The sequence below is a fragment of the Spea bombifrons genome, chromosome 2, assembly GCF_027358695.1.
Source record: "Spea bombifrons isolate aSpeBom1 chromosome 2, aSpeBom1.2.pri, whole genome shotgun sequence".
Classification (NCBI taxonomy): domain Eukaryota; kingdom Metazoa; phylum Chordata; class Amphibia; order Anura; family Pelobatidae; genus Spea; species Spea bombifrons.
Window position 1 is genome coordinate 47663115 of NC_071088.1, and position 16356 is coordinate 47679470.

A 16356-nucleotide genomic window follows, 5' to 3' on the forward strand; every position below is an offset into this window, starting at 1 on the left:
GACTCTAAAAGGTAAAGTTCTATGCAAGTATTAAATATTAATTCCAACAAGCCAAGATATTTCGAGTCATTTCCAAGAGGCCAAAGTTAAGTTTAAGTTCCTGTAATAAATCCAGATGATTGAAGTCCATTAAAGTTACCAAATAATTTTTGCTCCCTAAATAATCAATGTATTCTTTATTCCAATTGAAATTATATTGACTTTTAAGCTTTTCTAATTGTTTAGTTGTCAAAAAGGCTGTTGGAATTTGTGTTTTGTTAAGATTTATCTTATAGTTAGAAAATTTAAATAAAAGTAAATTTCTATAATTGTTAGAACAGAAGGGATCGAATGTACAGGATTTGCCAATGATAAGTCATCTGCTGTCATAACAGCAGTCCTGTCAGGCTCCCGGACCTTCACCTCGCTCCTTACCTACAGTGTCCACTGCACCCCACGCCACCACTCCGTCACGGAGTGGGCTGTGTCCCCGACCACCGGTTCTTCCAGCGGTTTCCGGCACACACCGCGTCACCACTCCGCCGCTGCCTCCCACAGCGTCCACCGCGCAGCAGGTTTTCTGTACGCGGAGTAGGCTCCAGCCTCTCGTTGGTTGTATGCCGCGACCCATGAGCACCTCCATGCTGGGGACGGTGGGGGGCGTGTCCCAGCATCGGTGGACCCTATCTCATTGGTGGAGATAGAGGAGGCGGGGAGAGAGGCTGGCAATCCCTTAGGGGAATTGCATAGCTCTACAGGTGAGGGCAGGAGTACCCGAAAGCCTAAGGGAGGGGCTCTACTTGTGGGCAGGTATTAAAAACCCTGCACACCCTTCAGTCAGTACTTAATTATTGAGCCCTCTTGTTAGCTTTGCTCTGCTCAGACCCAGTCCCTTCTTCGTTCAGCTTATGCTACCCTACTTCCCGGGACCCGACTTTTGCATCGTTTACTGGACTTTGTGTTTCTCTACTCTCCTGACCCTGCTAGTTACCTGTTGTTGCACCATCGCCGCCTGCCCTGATCCTGGTTCGCCTCCCGGACTTCGCTTTGGACCTTGGCCTCCTACTTGGCCACCCTGCTCTAAGCTCCCAACCAGTCCTGCTAGAACCTGACAAGTCTGTCCTCCGCTGCTCACCTTCCTCCTGTACGACAGCGCCACCTTGACTCTGCCTCCTGTAATCCGGAGGCGAATAAAGTTGCAAATCGTCCTGGTTCTCCTGCACAGTCGATGCTGGCTTCTCAGGAGTCGCGACTGCGCAGGAGTGACATCAGTGGAAGGCGCCAAATTTACATTGGTTGTTTTTGATTTCTGGTGTCCCTGCTATGTACCGAACCTGTGCATGGATTATGTGTACCTCTAGCTGCCCTGACCCTTTGTATTTTTAACCTGGTTTTGGATTTTGTACTAGGTCTTCACACACTGTGGAACAGTCGATCAACCCTTGGGTGGAACTGGTGCACTGTTCGTGAGTGACTGCCTGCCCCTAGGAACCTCCCCTCCATTACCAATGTTCACCTTCTAATGGACGAATTGTGAGATGCAATGCCTTTTGCACCACCAGCTGCTGCTGCTGGAGGATATTGTGGGTTTGCCGTTCTGACCAATGTCACCAGTTTCCCTCTGAAGTAAAGCTGCACTGTGATGTGTACTTAAGTGTTGATTTATATCAGAAATGGTGAAATGTCCTTTCACTAACCCCGCGTTACTACCTTCCACGGCAGCCATCTCCTACAGTCTCAGGTAGGAGTGGTACTAGTGTTTTTTTTAATAATAGTAATTGTGTTAGTTCTGATGGTGGTGGGGGTTGTTCTGCCCGTGGCATAGCTATGGTGCTGCTTCTGCAGAGTGGAAGGAGCAACACATTTAACAGAGAAATTATTACTAGAAGATATGTTGATTTACTCCTCCATGTCTGGCTTATAATCTAAATTCAGATCATCGTCATCATCAAAATTGTCGTTGTCTATGACTATATCCTTTCTCACCTGGGTCAGTGTAAGGCCCACTCCTGCTGCAACAGTAGACCTTCCCTCTTCTTCCTCAGTAACCTCAGAGCCTGTCCATCTTTGCTCTGGGGAGTGCTGGTATTCAGAATTAAATAATTTACAAGCTATCCCACCAACATATGACCCCTTAGTGAATCCTTGGTTGGTAGGTGGGGTGGACAAAATGTTAGCACTAGTAGTAGATTGAGGAGAGGTGCTGTGGACTACAAGCAAGAAGTGTCGGTGTGACAGAGCGTGTCCTGGTGTGTGTGTGTTTGGGTGTTGGTGGGATAGAGGCATTCCTGGTGTGTGTTTTGGTGTCAGTGTGGCAGAGCCTGTCCTGGTGTGTGTTTGGGTGTGTCGGTGTGGCAGAGCCTGTCCTGGTGTGTGTATTTGGGTGTCAGTGTGGCTGAGCCTGTCCTTGTGTGTGCGTGTTTGGGTGTTGTGGTACAGCCTGTTCTGGCCCACGCACACAAACATTTCTGATGAAGAGGCCCACTGCAGAAAAAACTTGGACACCCCTGTACTATACTATAGTACACTACATGCATGGTTCACATCAGCAGATGCTTCAACATGTTCATTATTGTAAATTAGATGAAGATCATATTTATGATGTCGCTATATAAAACAATAAATAATAATAATAGGTAATACATTTATACAAAAATGCCGAAAATTCCAAAGGGTCCACTCACTTTTTTGGCACTGTGTGTGTGTGTATATATATATATATATATATATATATGTATATATATATATATATATATATATATATTTGGCATTTCATCTAATCATCATTTATCATGATGGGTCTTCTGTAGCGATCCTAGGGGAAAAGAAAGTTAATTACTGTGTAATTATTACATCCTGTCTGGCTCTTATCCTATTTGAATGTATCCCTCCCCCCAAGCATAAACACTCGCTCCCCCCTTCCCTCTTTATTGCTTCCTTTCCAACCCCCACCGCTTTGATACCTAGAAATGCAAGCATTCGTTGCTTTCGCTGTGTCCATCGCTTGATCGCAAATTCTGTCCGGGCTGCAGTATCCTTTTCCCAGCCTAATCTTCCCCTATAATTTTGTCTCTCCTGATCCCGCATCATCTTCCTCTCCTCATCGCTCCGTCTACCATCATTTTATGTATAAGGACCATAAAGCCCCCATTTAAACGTGCTTACACCGCCCACCTACGTCTCATTGGAAGCTGCTATACCTGTGGGCGTTCCTCACGAGAGTTTTGGCCAGTGATTGGTTTTCTCTGCCCTCCTGTCCTACCTATTGTTCCTGCCAGAAATCTGCGGCTCGAGCTACCCTTATGTGGGGGAAGGACGGATCGGGGGGGCTGGTTAACTTCCCCTGGTGAGGGTCAGGATGGAAAAAAATGCCCTCGATACTACGTTACCCCCTGGGACACCCGGGGGTTGTAAGGGAGCATCGTGATCTCTAGGGAGGCAGCGGCATGATGGGCAGCCAAGGGGACTGCAGTGTCAGGGTGGCACTGAGGTGAGTGACATTAACATCGTCGGTGTCACAAGGATGGATATGACCCTGCCTGCTTGTGCGTCTATACATCGTTTTATATATATATATATATATATATATATATATATATATATATATATGTATATATATATATATATATATACATATATATATATATATATATATATATATATATATATATATCGCTGCAGTGTCAGTAGGACTGTAGTCCCCCCTATATACTTATAGCAGTGCTATGCATTTTTATATTGTCGCAGTATGACTGTAATTGTTGGTAAATCAGCGAGCCATTATCACAGTCCTGGTATGTGGATGTTGTGTCGGTGTGAGGATAATGTGTATGTATGGTATTATGTTAATGCATCCCATCTGGAATGACTGCTGTGACATTAAGTAATTGCGAATAAGGCTAATATATTGATGCATGATATAGTTATGCATCAATATATTTAGTTGGGTGTCTGTATGTCACATGGCATCATATGACATGCATATGTCACATGGACTTAAGCAGCTAACAGTATATTGTGTGTCTCTTTTGTCCATTGATGAAAGTCAGTTGCCACTGGAATGCGTATTAAAACATCTGTTATGTGTTTTCCTTACAGACTAAATTACTACAGCCGATAATTATTACGTATCAAAAAAACAAAAAACTATGGGACATAATAACACTAATAGTTAAAATAATATGCAGAACAACAAAATATGTTGGCACTATGGAAATAGAATAAATGGCGTGTAATATAAACAAACAATTACAGTAAGCTAAAATAAATATTATTATTATTATAATTTTTTTATATATACTGCCATTAAAAAAAGTACAAATAATTGTTTCATGAATTGCAACAATTAAGCAGAGTGAGATAATTAAGAGTTAAGTATGATAAGGTGAAGAAGAATATATAAAATTATTATTATAAAAATATAATTATATATAAATTGCAGTTAAAATAACCACTTTGTTTTATCAGTGTGGAATGTTCTCAAGGATTATTTTTAGAAGATTTAAAAAATATAATGCCTGTTGAAACCGGATAGCTTTAGATTTAGGGTCAAAAGTGAGGAAGTAGTGTATACACTGAACATGTTTCCAGATTACATGGTAAAACAGCAGATACTGCTTTCGGGCACATAGGACTGAAGATGCAATATTCGCTGTCAGGAAGCATGGTAGAGAGAAACTGTTTTGGCTAGATGAGCTATCGCAAAGTCTTTGTCTGTTGCGCGAGACCATTTCCTGTGAGGTTTTTATATGGGAAGTGTGACTTCCTGAGTCAGCGATGTAGAAGAGCAAGAGAAAGGGGCTGAAATACTTGAGACAGATAAAATATGCATATAGGAAATGCATTACATTAAGAGCTACCAATCGGTCTCTGAAGAGCCATACAATCCTATTGAGAGCAAGCGAGGGCCATTGGATGGAGTTTCAGCAAATGTGCCAGACGAGCAGCATTTTAGAAACAAGGTCGCGTCGGCTGACAATGACAACAATTCAATCCAAATTGCTGCAATATTAAAGAAAAAGGGGACAGAAAAAGTGTTTGAAATACAGATATAAAAGGGCAAGGCACAGTGCTTACTCAATGGCCTCTGCTTATAAAGGGCATGACTTGGTAGAAGAACGGCATCCTTTATTATCACGCAACATTCTATATAATAACGCAACCTGTAGCAATTGTTGCTGATCAACAGTCCCTGTTATTAGACTGTTATGCCACTCAGATTATTAATATGCCTTTCTCCTATCTACCAGATGCTTGGGTTAAATTTGGCAGTGGAACTATGCTTTGGAACCCATATATGTCTCAGAAAGATCTCGGAATCTTTGATTATATAGCATAACTCCTGCATTTTGTGTGTGTGTGTATTGAATTTGTTATTTGGGTTCTCTACAGTATACCACTCTTTGCTTTAGTAAGGTGTCTATTCATCTCGCCCATACCATGCCAGTTGTCTGAGCCCAGTGGCGGACGCTCTGTTTCCATGGAAACCAGAGCAGAAGGAGGAAGAGGAGGTAGTAGACAAAGAAAAAGAGACAGCTGGATTTAGAGGGAGAAAGATGAATAAACAGAAGGGAAAGAGTTAGATAAAGAGAGAGGGACGTAGTGAATGGGAGACAGAGTGACATTGAGAAGTCAGAAAAGGGGGAGATACAAAGATGACTGTAGTTATATGAATAACGCCTGTATACATTTCTCTTAATAGGAAGCCAATAACTTCATACATTAGCAATTCCACTATTACTGCCGTAACAGTGTTTATTTGTATTGTTCCCTACATGACCTTTTATGCTATTTCCCTTTCTAATACTTTCTAACATACAATGTCCTCTTTTCTATTCCCTTTCTCAGGATCCGCCCTCAGAGCAGTAAGGAACAAGCTGAAGGATGTCATGTGTGTACTGGGGTATACCCAGGAGAGCCCCAGGTTCTTCTGGGTAAGGATAAGGCTTTCACATACGATTATGTGTTTGACATGGACACTGAGCAGATCAAAGTGTACGAGACTTGTGTACGAGGGCTGGTGGAGGGCTGCTTCCAAGGTTACAATGCAACTGTTCTGGCCTATGGACAGGTAGGCTCACCTACTCTTCATATGTAACCATGTTTTATGTTTTTCTGCATTAGAACCTTATTTCCATCCCAGATGCCTCATGACACAAACACATCCTTTGAAAAGCAAGTGTTAAAGATGTCATGGAGTTAATGTTAATATTAAGCACAGCCACATGCCTCTAACAGTGGTCCTAAAAATGATCATACCTCAAGAACCACGAATGGTCTTGGTTACTTTTGTCCATATTCTTATAAAATAAAACTGCATAATGCCTGATACAAGTACCATAGGTGGACTTTGATGACATTGCTTAGAGCCTTAAAAGCATTGTTCTACAGGTGGCAAGGACATACCTAGAGTATTTGGCACCTGGGGTGGTATTTGGCACCCCCCCCCCCACTTTAACTGCAAAGACATTCACAAAAAACATTTTGTAAGTTGTATGTCAACTGGAAAAAAATAAATAAATTAAATAAGTTAAAATAAATAACATTTACTGAATAGATATGGTACATCATAAATTATTTCACTATACACTGAGCTAGACGTTGACAGTAGTGCAGCATAACCGCTATCATTATATACTAAACCTGACATTTATGTGATAGGCCTCTGCCCCTTAAACAGCCTGCCCGTACCACCTCTGTCCCAAAACACCTATACATTCATTCACTCACTCACTTACTCATTCATTCACTCATTCATATTTTAGATTATATTTTGTTTCCCATATCCTGTCCATGTACCCACCATAAAAAAAGCTGGACAATATTATCATATGTAGCAAATATGGTTCTGTTTGCATTTGTTTCTTGTCACTTCTGTTTGTCCCTGGCATCACATGTATTGATAGTCTCCCTTGTCTATTTCTACTTATGCTAATCATGTTATCCTATAAGGTGCAGATTCTGTGATTCCTGCAAGACATCTTCTGTCTGCTGTTACTGTTTATAAGCTACCTTTTCTGCTCCACATCTAGATGTCCTAATCTTTTTTTCTTGTATCACAGACTGGAGCAGGGAAAACACACACAATGGGGACTGGATTTGAACTGGCAGTAACAGAGGCAGAGCTAGGAATTATTCCTAGGGCAGTCCGCCAACTCTTTGGTACCATCCAGGAGCGCATAGCTGCTGCTAGTGAGAATGGAAGGCCAGAACCCAGCTTTAAAGTTAGCACACAGTTCTTAGAGGTAAGGGGTGGATATTGATACAAGGTGCTTGGGAAACAATAACAATATATTTGCCCTTATGTCATCAGTCTCAGTTCTGAGTCCCGTTTTCTTTTACATTTCTCCATTATTGTATGGCTCTATGTTCAAATGCCATTGTATTTTCTCATTTGTAGTCCTCTCTCTCTTTCACTAATTCATTTTTGCTAACAGCAACTGTATTTGCTAACTGTATTTGTCCTCCTCCCCATTAGCTTTACAATGAGGAGATCTTGGATCTCTTTGATGTGTCACGTGACCCTGACTCCCGCCATCGAAAATCCAATATCCGGATCCACGAGGATGCCAGTGGTGGAATCTATGTCAGTGGAGCTAGCACCCGTAGTGTGAGCTCAGATGCAGAGGTTAGTCCATATAGCTCAGCAATCTAATCTGTCTCCTTTCTGTTGTTCATATTACTTAATCTTTCATCTCAGTTACAGTTAGTTAGTATTTCTGATGTAGTGACTTACACCCAAACCAGTCCTCGGTATTGTCTTTTATTCAGGGTAGTTTTATGCCAGTCCATGCATGTTCAAATTCCCTCACTGTATTAGTCTCTGGCAGGAGACTGTTCCATTATTCTACCATCCTCTTTCTTACGATACATCTAAACCTCTGACCTTCCAGTTTTAGACTATGGCCTCTTTATGTATTTCAATAATTATCCCATCTGTCTTCTTTCCTCCAAGCTGTACATATTGAGATCCTTTGCCTGATAATTTTTTATCCTGCAAACCATTTACCATTTTAGAAGCCCTCATCTAAACTCTCCTCAAAATTGGTTTGAGGAGTCAAATATTCATCTTGTGGTAGTTATTGTGGTATGGAACTAGTTAACTGTCAAAAAAGCACATTTTTGTGGCTTTCACAAAAACTGAATTAGGAAAAATTGAAGTCAAAAGTTTTTAGGAAAAGTAGGAATAAAATAGCAGAAAAACACATAACAAGAATATACACCTATACTGTAACAAGACAGGAAAAAAGGAAATTTAATCTCAAGACAAAAAAATCACTCTTTCTATGATGGAAACTTAACTTTTATTAATGGCGACCTAAAAACTATATACAATGGAAAGTCAAAGACTGTCTCAATGGATAAGACAATTAGTGGAAATCCCTGCACAGATAACTAGATAATAAATATTTGATTCATCCATTTATTTATTAATTTAGATTTGTATGTTTAGTTATTGTATTATACATGCTGAATTGAGTATTGCTGTTTTTTTCCCCTAAAGTATTATGGTAATGAGTTTCCATTTAAATGAGACGAATTTATGAATTTATTTTTTGTTTATGTTGAGCTGTAAAATGTGGCATTTAACTATTGTGTTAGTGTTTGGTCCTTTATCCTGCCGATGTTTATCATTTATACCTTGTGTAGGTGGGTTATCTTGCCAGATATATACTAATAATGTGGTGTTTTTTAATTCCACTATTTTTAATTACAATGTGTGTGTATTTATATATATGTTTGATGATGTATTTGTGGAATAAGCAAAGAATTGCGTAACGCGTCAAGCTTTTGCTTCCCTGGTTTTGCACAAATAGTTTTGTCTCTGTGACTTTTATATGGTTGTTACTTCACCATGTTGCCACCAGAACCGCTAATTTGGATTTTTTTCTGCTTTCCTTACTACATGCCAATGATCTCAGATCTTATAAAACATCTTAGTTCCAGTATGCCAATTCTATCAATCTTCTTTACATTCTCCAACTTATGGCCCTCCACAACCCCTCTTAGTAACCGCCTTTCCACTTCTCCCATTTCCCCTCACTTTCCCTCCACTTCCCCCCTCTCCCCCCAAGTTAAATTAAGTAGAACCATTATTTCCAGTTAAACTTCCTAATTTTGCATATAATAGGTCATATCTGTAGCACTTGATGTTCTCTTTTCATGTGCTCCAGCTGCCACAAAGCCCACCCTAGAGCTATTTGTCATAAAAAAAATACCTATCGTAATAAATGACTAGCTTCATCATAAATTACCAGCTTTAGTAAATACCTTGCAAGCAATGTTCTCTCTAATTTTTCTTGGGTGGTGTGCGACAAATTTCTGTTGTGAAAATTTTTTCCCAGAGCCAAAATTTTGTGCTCACAATATGCTTCTACAGTCCATATAAAGCGAAGTTGGTGGAGCTGAAAAAAAAATCACATTGCCAGGGGGGTGGCGCTATATATTTTCAGTCGTTAGGCAACCATTGACAGGGGTACAGCATAACACCTATCACTATATACTGAGGCACACATTGACTGGGGTACAGCATAACACCTATCACTATATACTGAGGCAGACATTGACGGTGTTGCAGCATAACTGCTATCATTATACAATACGACAACCATGGAGCGCATATACATGGGGAGAAACAAAAAACAACACTAATGGTGTAGCAAGTAAACACAAAAGAAAATAAAAAGGGGTGTAAGATCCACTCACAAACTTGCTGAATAGAAAAGGCTCATCAGGTTCAGTACGGTTGCAGAATTTTAATATTCTATCATTATATACTGAGGAAATATTGACAGTGGTGCAGCATAACTGTTATTATTTACTGAGGCACTCATTGACGGCGGTACTGCATAACTGCTATCATTATATACTGAGGCAAACATTGACGGTGGGGCAGCATAACACCTATCACTGTTTATCGTGTGCGCTCCCTCGAAAAGTTATGTGCACGTGCACAAGCGCACAGCTTTGAGGGAACACTGCTTGCAAGCCCCTCCTACCTTCAGTTAAGCCCTCACCAGCCATGCTCCACTCTGATCGTTGTAACCTTGTTCGTTATCAAATCCCAGTTTACTGTACCAGCATCATTGCCTGCCCATCCCCTTCAATCATAATAAATTCATTATGTAATTTTATTGATGTTCGTACAGGACAGTAATATAAGTGCTGTAGAGGAATGTTAGATGGATGACAGCATACTTCAGTACCTTTTCCACCTTCTATGACTCTTGTCTCCATCATCTATACATTAATGAGGGAGGACTTCTGCCCTTCTGTCTACATGAGGCACCAGGGCAACCCTAGTGTTCCTCATCTTCTATAGCCAGAGACAAACTAACCAGGGCAACCCTAGTGTTCCTCGTGTTCTATAGGCAGAGACAAACTACCCAGGGCAACCCTAGTGTTCCTCGTCTTCTATAGCCAGAGACAAACTAACCAGCCAATGGTAAAATAGGCCTATGGAGCCTCTATTGTGGGCTTTTGTGCCCTGGGCACTGTCCCTTTAGCCATGCCTTCAAAAAAGCTCTGATACTGTTTTTACCTTCCCTATCTTCATGGTTATTTCATAGTTTCACCATCAAATTCACTTTTGAATATGGATTTCACATCACATGTTGCTTCGTTCTCAGCTGTTACAGCTTCTAAAGGAAGGAGCTCTTTCCCGTACCACAGCCAGCACACAAATGAACTCTCAGAGTTCGCGCTCACATGCCATCTTCACAATCCATCTACACCAGACACGGGTTTCTGATTCATGTCCGGTGAGTATGACTTTTGTTCTGTTCATACACTACCACTTCCTGGGGTGTTAATCCATTATCTTTGCGAGGTAGCATTGAGTCAAGACCCACACTCAGTGCTCACTTTGTTATTGTATATGAAGCATATAGATATTGCCAAGAGGTTTAGTCATTACTTGTGACCTAAGTTACTTTCGCTGGGGTGTGACTTGTAAGTGCAAGATCCTGTGGTTTCAGCATCACGAAAACAGCCAGCCTCCTGAAATCTTTACACATTACAGTAGACAGGATACAGAGAAAGGTGTACTACAGATCCATCAAGCAGCAGTTTTGTGGCCCAAAACACATTGTTACTAAGAGAATACATGGAAGAGTTGCTAGTTCAAACTGACCGAAAGGCCACAATACTCAAATAACAGGTACTCAAACAACCAGCAGTACCTGCTGAAGAGCATCTCTGAATGCAAAACACATAAAACATTAAAGCAGATGGGCTAAAGCAGTAGTACTAGACTGGTGTACCTAATTTTATATCTCTGTGTCATCTCTGTGTCATCCAAAATTCATAATTAAAGGCACACTTTAGTGTCCCTAGGAACCCACTAAAGAAACGATGCATATAAAGGCAAGGAAGAGCTGGCACTATCTGGCCCAGGGAAAAGCCAAGTGACCCCCATCACCGCCTTGCCCCCTCACATATGCACTGGCACACATATGTACAAAAACTTGCACACTAACACACATGCACATACTTATACTAACATACCCTTACTTATTCTCACAGTTTCTGGGAATTTCTGCACAATCATGGCGGAATAAAAAGGCCTTATAAAATCAAGCACCTAGCCATGCAGTCTATATTTAGAAACCCGTGTGAAAAAATAGGTTGTTCACAATAGTTTGGGGAAGGCCCTTTTCTATTCCAGCATGATTGTGCCCCAGTGCACAAAGGAAGGTCCATAAAGACATGGTTGGATGAGTTTGGTGTGGAAGAACTTGACATGCTCACGCAGAGCCTTGACCTCAACTCGATCAAACACATTTGGGATGAACTGGAGTGGAGATTGCAAGTCAAGCCTTCTGGATCAACATCAGTGCCCGACCTCACAAATGCTCTACTGAATGAATGGGCAAAAAATTCCACATATACACTCCAAACTCCTATGGAAAGCCTTCCCAGAAAAGAGGAAGCTGTTACAGCTGCAAATGGGAACCAAATGCATATTAATGTCTATGTATTTAGAATATGATGTCATTAGTCTCTGATGGTGTAATGGTCAGGTTTCCCAATACTATATTAATAAAGTGTATGGACACATACATATAGTGTATGGACACAGCTGTGCCTCTGGCATATTATATGTCACCCCTAACAGAGTTTGTATTCTCTGACATTCTAAGGTTTTCCTTTGCTGAAATCTAACTATGCTCTGCAGATTGATGCCCCTAATTTGGAGTATGAGACACTGACTGCCAAGTTTCACTTTGTGGATTTGGCTGGATCAGAGCGTTTGAAAAGAACAGGAGCAACTGGGGAGAGAGCAAGAGAAGGGATATCTATTAACTGTGGCCTGGTAAGACTTCATGTATATGCTTGAGTTTGTGTCAAATGAGTGTCTGAGAGTCCAGTGGATATTAACACAGTTTGCTAGCTTTAATATATACTTTGTCAACGGTCAGAAAAGGCATGGTACACACATGTATACATTACATATTCTTAGTGTAAGCTTTGTTTCACTTAGGTATCAGTTTACAAACAACTGTATGGTCATTTATTTAAATAGAACTGGAGCATGTATGGTACAGAGTACTAAAACTGCAGCAAAAAAGTGAAAAGATTCTGCTGAACTATCTTCAAACTAGTCCTCACGCACATGGTTCCTCAGCTTTTGGTAACTGCATCCCACAGAATACTCCAGAGAGAACACAGGTTTCCTACGTACCTGCGTAAGTTCTGAGTATTTGGAAACAGATTGTGTAAAATAAACATATTGTAATCTGGCCCCACCAGATCTAGATATGGAAGATACAATATGAATTGTTTGTTTTTCTTATAAATATATATGTTGTCCCTGTGATGGTAGCTGCACTTTAATGGCTACGATAGCTATGTGGTCCATTTACATTTTTGTGGTTTCCCCCAGGAAAAAGTATTTGACCCTTTGCCCACCCTCCAGCTCTTTTCTGCAATGTACGCAAGTTAACTTTGCAGTAGAGACTTATAAAGTGAGGCATAAAGCTATCCTGAATCTAAGACAAACCCAAGGGCTGATTAAGGACTGAGTCTCTACATAAGGAAAAATGGGCAGACAAGATGGGCCAAATGGTTCTCTGCTGTCATCAAATTCTATGTTTCTGTGCAAGGAGATGTGTGCGACCAAACAAATCTCCTTGCACATGATGTACTTGCTTCCAGTTAGCTCCATTGCTAGTTCAGCTAACACTACAGGTTGGGATCTGTTCAGACCTTGGGGTATTGTGCATAATGATGGGTAGTATAAAATAATCTACCAACATATTGGAGCACAAACCCCAAATTACACCCCCCTTTACTCCATATCGTGAGTAAGATCAGATATGAGGACCTGTTCATATTTCTTAATTTCAATGATAATGCCCCCAAAGGTGACCCACAATTTGACAGACTATAAACCCCCCCAAAAAAAATATATACCAATATTTATACTCCATAACAGAATACCTGCATTTATGAATCACTTATGCTCTTCAGCAGCAGACATCACATCCACTCTATGTGGTCAAATTTTACAAACTGTGTGAAAGCAGTACAGGATACATGCTGTCCTTTAGGATCAATGAGGGGAAAGATAGTCAGCTAAATCATTCTTGCTGCCATTGGCGGTTCTGCATAAAGGCTGACTGGACAGATCTATTTAGATCTTTATGCTTATTTGACACCCTAGCCTGTGGCACAATAAGACAAAATAGAAGAGGATTCCCAAACAATCGCAATATCCTAAGCAAATGCACAGCCCAACAAATGCTTTGCACAATCAGGAACATCTTGCACTTAGGTAAACCGATAAAAAGGACGTGTATGTTCTTTCCATCATGATGAAGGTGTGGAACCAGCCCCAGTGCATCATTGTATAAAAAATGGCACATGAAAGATGTTCTCTTTCTTAGGATCCTATTTTTGAGAGGCATCCTATTTGAGCAGCCCCCAAATCGTGAAAATATGGAACTGGCAGGCATCTTTCTTCCGCATTCCCACAATCTATCTTCTTTACAAAATGGGTCAGGAAGTACGGTACTCTAGGTACTACTTCCTTTTCTGTCCCTCTCTACCAGGACCCTGCATCAACAATTATTTCATGGATTTTTTTAATATATACCGTAATTTTCTGTTCTCTTCTGTTAACTGATGGGGTGTTGCAACCAAGTCACGGGCCTTGTAAAAACAGGGGGAAATGTGTGGGTATTTGGAATGGACACATAACCTACTCAAAAATCCTAGGCAACTGTCAACAACTATGTGCCATGTAACCAAAAAAATCCTATGAATGTGGGGTATAAACTAAGCAACACAGAAACAAAACATCTTAACTCGATATATAGGCTTGTTCCAATGTGTGCCTTGTCATGTCCACAAAACCACAAAATACCAATGCATGTGGGGTACTTTTGTAATCTGGAAATGCATCTGAACAAGTTTGGCTGAATTTCTCTGCCAAAACACACACTTTAACTATGGCTAATTTTGTCAGTCAGTAGTGGCCAAATGGCTGCATGAGAAGTGTCTGAATAATCCTAGAAAAATAGCCTAGTAATGGTATTCTGATGCCTTGTCACTTGGGTTTTTATGGAAATACAAACTTTAATGTGTGTTTTATGGGTTCTTTGTTTAACATTCATGTCACAAACCCAGCACACTAAATGGGTGAGAGCTAATTATGAGATCATATCAAGAAGGATAAGACATTCCTTTTAAGTAGGTCCCTTACTAGCACTCTTGAAACTTAAATATAAGACAAATATTTATTTATTTGAACAAAAACCATTTTCATATAAGGCAACACTCCATGAGGCCACCTTATTCTCACATATGAGTTAATTACACATTACACTTTATTCAATAACAAACATAAAAATCATAAAACCATAACTAGCAATAAGCAATCAGCCTGGACTTTCTACAACACCTCTTAATCATTCTATAATCCACCTCAACACATTCTATAATCCACCTTCACTAGCAAATTAATCCCGATGGTAACCACGCGATTAACCCCTTAATGACAAAGCCCGTACATGTACGGGCTCAAAATGCATTCTTTTCAATGGGTTTAGGGATCACCCATTGTCCTTAAGGGGTTAAGAACACACTGTTTAAATTAACAGCTGTTAATCCCACCAAAATTAATATTGCATGGTCCCAATTAGTGGCAGTTATTAGCACCAATATTGGAATTGCCCAAATCCCAGTCAAAAAAGAGTTGGTGGTACCAATATTACACCTTGTATCCCTTCTAGATATATCTTTTGGAGGCAATGGGGTGAATCCTGCTAGGAAAATGCCTGCCAACAAGCCTCAAGGCATTTTCTGATTGAAAAGTATATAAGCGAGGGGGTTTCAGGAAGAAAATGTTGGTCCTGCGACAACCTTTTTGTATCGCACATAAACGTTGTATACCAATGGATAGCAACTTGTCGGACAAAGTCACTGTCCCTACAGTGTAAATGGTCAACAGAACATACACGTCTTTTCTATCTTTTTAATGCAGAGCTAGCAGCTCCCCATCACACAAAGCTGTAACGGCCAGGCTTTTTATGAGAAGGGAAGTCCAAATATAGTTTATTTATTTTTTCATCCTTCCCTAATGTTAAAAATTTCCTTTACCCACCAAACTAAACCTTACACTATATGTAATATGTTGAATGCTGTATGCCGGAGTCTGTTTAGACCCCAATGAGCATGTGTAAAGCCGTCCCATTTGTTTTACCATTATTTAGCACTTTCCTGCCACTGATTGGCTGCTTAAGATGCCAATGAGCGACAGAAAAACTCCCACTGATTTCATTGGAGGTACTTGACTGCCAGTGATTGGTAGCTTAAGCACCCAATCAGTTGAAGAAATGTTGAATCATTATAGAAGAAAGAAAAATTTGCACCATAGTTTTTGTTTTGGAAGAATGCACATTAAAGCACTGACAGACACCCATTCGCTGCATAACTTCCAAGTGTCTCTGTGTTTAGACCCACATCCCCCTATCATGCCCTGGGGTACTTATGTAGAGCTCATGATGTTTGGTAGACATCGAATAAATATATATATAGTATATCATAGTATTCTGCAGTTCTTAAACTCAAAGTAACGTGTTTATGGACAACAGGAGATGTGTTTATAAATTAAATTGTGTAACTAAAATGTATTATTGTTAGGGACACCTTATAATAGCCACACATAGGTCAGAACTGCAAATAAAAAGTCCTTCCCTCTAGCCACAACTCCCTCCCCTCTAAAACAAATGTGCCCATGGCTTTTGGATGACTTTCTTTAAATCATTTAAAGTTGGAAGCAACATCGAACGCTAACAATAAGCAGCCAAGCATCTTTAACAAATTGTGAATGGATGTCAAGCGACGAATGTCTTTATGTACCATTATGCTGTCAAT

General features: G+C 40.3%; 1 protein-coding gene across 3 annotated transcripts in view; it reads left to right on the forward strand.

Annotated features, from left to right (window-relative positions):
• Positions 1-3275: 3275 nt before the first annotated feature.
• KIF21B (kinesin family member 21B) overlaps positions 3276-16356 on the forward strand; it is a 35866-nt gene continuing 22785 nt past the window's right edge. For 2 of the 3 annotated variants that reach the window (XR_008346489.1, XM_053457806.1), the window contains exons 1-6: positions 3277-3469; positions 5827-6049; positions 7041-7223; positions 7457-7606; positions 10608-10739; positions 12155-12292. Coding sequence is in view for 2 of the 3 variants with exons in the window: in XM_053457806.1 (XP_053313781.1) it covers positions 3426-3469; positions 5827-6049; positions 7041-7223; positions 7457-7606; positions 10608-10739; positions 12155-12292 (870 nt within the window). In the remaining variant the exon portion in view is untranslated. Of the gene's footprint in view, positions 3470-5826; positions 6050-7040; positions 7224-7456; positions 7607-10607; positions 10740-12154; positions 12293-16356 lie in introns of all 3 variants that reach the window. The other variant, XM_053457807.1, reaches the window with a different exon arrangement.